This window comes from Nestor notabilis, unplaced genomic scaffold (genome assembly GCF_000696875.1).
Source record: "Nestor notabilis isolate BGI_N333 unplaced genomic scaffold, ASM69687v1 scaffold10174, whole genome shotgun sequence".
NCBI lineage: Eukaryota > Metazoa > Chordata > Aves > Psittaciformes > Psittacidae > Nestor > Nestor notabilis.
Window position 1 is genome coordinate 8,459 of NW_009926876.1, and position 6,120 is coordinate 14,578.

A 6,120-nucleotide genomic window follows, 5' to 3' on the forward strand; every position below is an offset into this window, starting at 1 on the left:
ATCAGAGAAGGTTATGAAGTTGTCTTTTGTATTGTTAGTCAAAGCTAAAATTCAATTCACAGTAACAAGGAACAGAGTTCTCTCTGAGCTAAGCTCTTCTCAAGAGTTTGACCATGACTATTTTGTTAGACCATGGCAAATGGGCTAGCTAACAGGTTAGTGTAAACATTTTAATACATAATAAGGTGGTAATTAAATCAAGTTTTCTTTTTCAAAGTAGTAAACTCTCATTGCAAACATCTGTCTGATGTTTTTGGAATTCATTTTATTGACTGCTCTGTGTGATGTTCCTGATTTTAACAGCTGAATCAATGATCAATCGAGCAAACTATTTCCATTTATCTAGAGACTTTCTTTTAGCTGTGAGGCTCTGTTTGCAAAAGTCGAATGGTTATGGCACTTGCTTTGTTATAATTCTACACAGTGCCTCAAAATGGAACTTGCATGTTCAGGGCTGGATTTCAGAGTGGAAACCATAAGCTTCTTGCTTGTATAACCACATTCCAAGGTTAGTCTGAATAGCTGAGATAATGAATTTGGTCTTTGTGCATTCTTAAATAGATAGATAGTTTTTCACATATGTGATTTTTTTTGCTACAATTGGACGCTTTCCTTGGGAGCTGCCTAATTCCAGGCTGCACAGTTTCTGCTTTGTTCTCTGCCTTCGACAAGAATAACTTAACCAGATTTCAATATAGGAGTTGTGGGCTGCTAAAGGACATATTGTGTTACTGCTTAATGCTGTATAAGTTGATCAGTGGGTAATATAAAATCTATATTTTAGCTGTTTTATGATGAAAATATTATTTCAGCGGAATACATGATAAAGTCATTGAACAATGATCTCATTCTCAGAATGATGGCACAAGGTATTTTCCGTATACCAGAAATTAGTGGAGCTGCTCATTTTGTTTTTGCAGGCTTCAAAAATAATGCTATTTTTTGGCTTTTCTGAGCAGTTGTGCTTTTTTTTAAACTGAAAAAATATCTCTCTTTCTTTCTTTCTTTCTATTAGGACCAGCAGAGGTTCCCATGATGTCACCCAATGGATCCATTCCCCCTATTCATGTGCCTCCCGGTTATATCTCACAGGTATGCTTTTTGAAGATTTAAAGGTATACAAAAGCAATAGCATGAATCCATTTAGTCAGGTCTACTTGGTAGAAGTTTAATTTATAATTATAATGAAAACAGTAGTATACATTCTCATGTTATGCCTCTTTACTGACAGTACACATACATTTGCACAACTGAGCATACATGTGCACCTTAACACACTGATATGTATACCAGTTTTATTTATAACACTAGCAAAAGCTATGCATGTAGATTGAGCCTATATATGCAACTTCTTACCCTTCGTTAGGTGATTTAAGTTCTAGTGTGACAGCTGGAAGGGATAGGAGACCAGTGGAAGTGAGAGGAGCCACAGTAACTATAAAATATGCTGTTAATCCTCAGTATCTTCCCAGAAGAAATCCTGCAGGATATCCAGAACTGGGAGGGTTTGGTTTGTTTTCAAGAATAAATGTGATTTAATTATCTATTTATGGAAATAGTTTTTCACAAAGCTGTTAGGTTTTGGAACTCTTGAACATCTACTGCTTTTCTGTGTGCTCTTCCGTCTTCTTCAAATCTTAGACTCTTTCTGAAATAAGGAATAAAAGAAGAAAAAAAAAAAAAGGTTGATGTAAGGCAGTATAGCTGTCAACAATACGATAAATCCAGTACTCTAACCACTTTCTTTGAGACCTAGACTGGACTGAAAACTTCATTAAAAGTATATGAAGTATTTAAAACATCTGAACAGTATAAGAACTTTTGATACATATATTTTGGCATCTTATTAAGTAGAAAACAGATGATGTCCTGGAATCCCTTCCCCTTCCCAGGAAACATGTGAGCTTGTGTAATTCTGAAAAATTGTGGATGGCGTCATACTTAAATCCCACAAAATACTGCAATTGCTCTGTGGTATTTTAACTTTTGAACAGAGTGAAAACAAATACAGGGGACACTGTTAGCCACCCTAGGAGAGAGAGCAGGTTGGTGGGTGGTCTACTTCCTTGTGCTCCTCAAGCGTCCCAAGTTGGGTGGTTAGGGTATGCTTTGAGACCACATTTGCAGTGCTGCTTAATACTTAATGTTTAATACTGCTCGTGGGCTCACCTAATTTAATAAGCTGACCCATATCATGCAGAGGAATGTTCTTAAAGATTTATGCTTCCTTTGAAATAAATTTAACACCTTTTTATTATTAAAATGTTTATACTACTCAGCCACTGTATTGAGATGAGTGCTGGGGGTATAATTGGAATGCTTACAAACCAGAGTGATGAAAGTCTTCCAGTTGTATCTCTGTCTGGACGCAGTTCCTCTTCAATGCTTTTTGTGGGGTACCATTATATAATTCCACTAAAGCCTTTAAGTAGTTTCTTAACCAAAAAATCCCCAGCCAGAAGCCCTCTTCTGAAAAAATTTTTCTGACGAGCTAGAATATGTTGCAACATATTCAATTTACAACTTTTGTCTGTTGTAAAGTTTTAGGGGAAAAGCACTGTATTCAGTGTTTTTAGGCAGCAGAATATGTGTTCTGCTGTGTGGCAAGTGAGCCTCTTGCCTTTCAGACAACTTTGTATTAAATGGCATTTGAAAGTGTGTAGTGATCAAATTAGTTCTTACTGTAATAAACGTTTCTACCTTATTTGCTCTTGCTTTTGTCTACTGCCTCAAAGTTAAAATCTCTATGATAAACAATGAGAACAACTTAAATTCAGAATTGTAAGGGAAGGGCCATAAAGCAAATCAGTGCACTCAAAATACATTTGATTTTTGGGTTTGATTTGTCCCCGAAGTATATACCGAAGAATCACGCAGACAGCAGGTAGCCCTGTGGAGAAATAAAGGCATGATACCATTTTTACATTTTGTTATACGGGCTCCAAGCCTGTTGGAGCTGCAAATACTAGCCTTAAATATCACAGTAGTTTATGTGGTGATTGCAACCCTGAATTAAAATGATGCTTCATTACCTCTTTGTTATTGTGAAAGTGATCAGCAAAAAAATGTCAGACAGTTGGCTGTCCTGAAAGATCAGCCCCACTGGAAGCAGCAGCAGAATAGTTAAACTCTTATTTCTAGACTTCAAGGACCATATTAGTAGTTGTGACTAGAAGCTGGGTTTGTTGACGTTAAGATATTCCCAATGATGAGGCTTAGCCGGGGTGGGAAAAAATCCAGGGAAATAGTAGAAGACAAATACACGCCATCAGTTCAGATTTTTCATGCTATGGTTTTGCTTTCAAAGGCCAGTTGGATACAACCAGTTATTATACATTTCATTTTCAGCAGACAAACCTCTTTGTACCTCTGGCAGGTATGAACTACCAGATCAGAGATCATGTCTCTGCAATTCTTTGTTGGCTAATGGTTAGTTAAATACAAAAGAGAGAAAAAGTTCCTTGCCATGCTCTTGGTGAACAATACTGCTACTGTAAAAGTTGTAGAAAGTGGAGTGACTGTATTTAATGCATGTGACGTCAACAATTCAAACAAAATGTTGAATGTTGAAGGAGCAGCTCGTATGTTGTCAGGAGCTGGGCACAACCTGTTAATGCCCATTCCAGTTCCAAGCTGCAGACAGAGCTGCTTCCCTGCTATGTGAGTCCTATGGTGCAGGCTGAGAGCCCACCCTTTGCTGGGATGTCCACTGGAGGCTTCTAGAGCACTCTAGCTCCCTGGTGTTGGCATAATTTGAAGATTAAAGATCATGATTTGGATGCTAAGCTGTTATATTTGGGGACATCCTCATCAGTTGTTTTTACTTTTCACAGTGTATGTTTGGGAGGAGGGAAGGAGGATTTGGGGTGTTCTAATGAGCAGAACTAGAAAAATGGAAATGTCAAAAGCACATTGATGAACTTGTTTGCTGAAGGCTATTGGCCAAGGACTGCTCTCTCAAATCTGGAGCAGTTCCACTGGAGTTTGAGGAATTACTCGTGTAGTTGGACATGAAAATCTGGCATGAAACTCCACTTTTGATTTTATTGATTTTGGTTTTATTAATTTTGAGTTGTTAATATGTGATCTCTGTCACCGATATTTTAAGGCTAAAGGACTAATTTACTGCTTGGAGCATGAAGTATACATAGTGCTGATAAGACTCCTTTTGTCAGGAAGTAATGTTGGGGTCATACTACTGGACTATACAACTCAAGCTATGGTCCTGCAGTTCAGTATTCCTGTGTGAAGCACATAGCATTTGACAGAACTGAAGTATAACTTCTAGAATGAGGAAAGTGTTTAAATTACATTTAAAGTGGTAGAAAATGCATCATGTCCTCGGGAATCAGGATTTTGGTCTTCAGATGGAGGATGTATCTGAGAGAGGTGTTTTTCTCCCAAACTATGTTTGTCTAGCATAAGCTTTTAGCCACAAACTGGTTTCGTATGGCTTACTGCTGTCTGTGTGGTTTGTAGACTGCGATCAATCAAGTTATCCTTTTAACATGATGATCATCATAACGCTCTGAATACAAGGAAGGTCGTGCTCATCTCAAGCAAGCTATAAAGTGAGCATTGGTCCTGAAGATCTGTGTCATTCTAGATTTAAAATACCCACGATTCTTGCCAACATTTTAGATATTCAGCTCTCTAATTTCCAGTTTCAAGGTACGGATTTAATACTGGTGTTTGTACGTGACGGATGGCAAAGATAGTGGTGCAAACTTGCCAGGGCTGACGTGTTGAATTGGCATCCTTAAGAAATTAAGTGAATAAATAAAATGTTGACATCCAAGTTCCTTGAGGGTGAGCTCATTCTGTACTGTTTCTGGTACAGACTGATTTATGAATGAAGTTTCAAACCAGTTTACGTACTGGTTTTGGCCCATGCTCCAGATGTCCTTGCAGAATCTAGCACACTAAGTGAAATAAGAATTTTTTTACTTTTTATTTTGAAAGCAAGTGGGAAGTTAATTGCATAATACCGTATTATACCCATTTAGTAACTGTATGTTACAGAACCAGAGTGATTGTATTCCTTTAACTGGAAACTTACAAAATATAGGTACATTTTACCTGTGCAAAATTAATATGCCTGTGTAGTGTTAAATTTCAGTGGAGAAAAATGAGAAAACATGGAGTGGTGATGTACCTTGAATATGGGAATTATCTCTAGTTACACTGAGTTTTGATTGCTGCAGTGATACCCTTAATGTAAAGCAAATAACATTTAAAATGGTATTCTCAAAATGTGGCAACTGACAGGGGAGGCAATTTTATTGTTTATGAGTAGTGTTCACTAATATTCTCCTGAAAGATCATCTACCTACCTCACTCAGCAATTAAGCTCCCTAAAATATAAAAAAAAAAAAAGTACACTGAACTATGCTATAAAAATACTGTTATTGAGGCAGTGTGCTAGTTACACCTGCAAACACAAAAAGTAACAGCAAAAGATGGTTTACCTAGTAACTGTTTGTAAAACACAAAATAAAGGAAGTTTAGCTCTAGATGCCAAAGGACAGAAGATCTTTTCTGGAAATACAAACTGCTGAAATTAGTAATACCAATCCAGAGACCTCAACAGGGATTGGGGTTTCATTGCTGCTTGGCACTGAAGTAGAGACAGTTTACCAGACAGTGTGTTTCCTGATCTTAATGCCCAACGGTTTTAAGCAGATACAAAGAACTGCAGATTTCTTCTTTAAATAAAAAAAATTAACCTCTCTACAAATTTACTTTATTTACATTAATGGATTAAAACTAAATGCTCTATGTCTGATGAATTGAAAGTGTGTCATCTCTCCGAATGGCGCTACTACAATCTACCCATTGCAAGTTCTATAAATGAAGAGATATCTACAGACTTAACCCATGCTGGTTTTATAGTTATCTAATGCATATAATAAATGATACATTGTGTTGCAAATTTAATGGACTATTAAGGACCGAATAGCATATTTAAAGATTGTCTGTGCAGCTTCAGAAATTCATATATGTATCTAGAATTCCTAGTTTAGAAGGAAAATGCCCGATTGAATAGGGAAATGAAGTCTTAGGGTTTCCTGTGTTTCTGACTTCATTTGGAACATGGGCACATAAAGTAGCAGGAAAGCT

General features: G+C 37.0%; 1 protein-coding gene across 1 annotated transcript in view; it reads left to right on the forward strand.

Annotated features, from left to right (window-relative positions):
- Window positions 1-1,015: 1,015 nt before the first annotated feature.
- The window catches only part of FNDC3B (fibronectin type III domain containing 3B), a gene marked incomplete at both ends in the record, with an annotated part of 68,047 nt that continues 62,942 nt past the window's right edge, over window positions 1,016-6,120 (forward strand). The window contains one exon of the mRNA XM_010013790.1: window positions 1,016-1,092. Within this exon, the coding sequence (XP_010012092.1) occupies window positions 1,016-1,092 (77 nt within the window). The remainder of the gene's footprint in view (window positions 1,093-6,120) is intronic.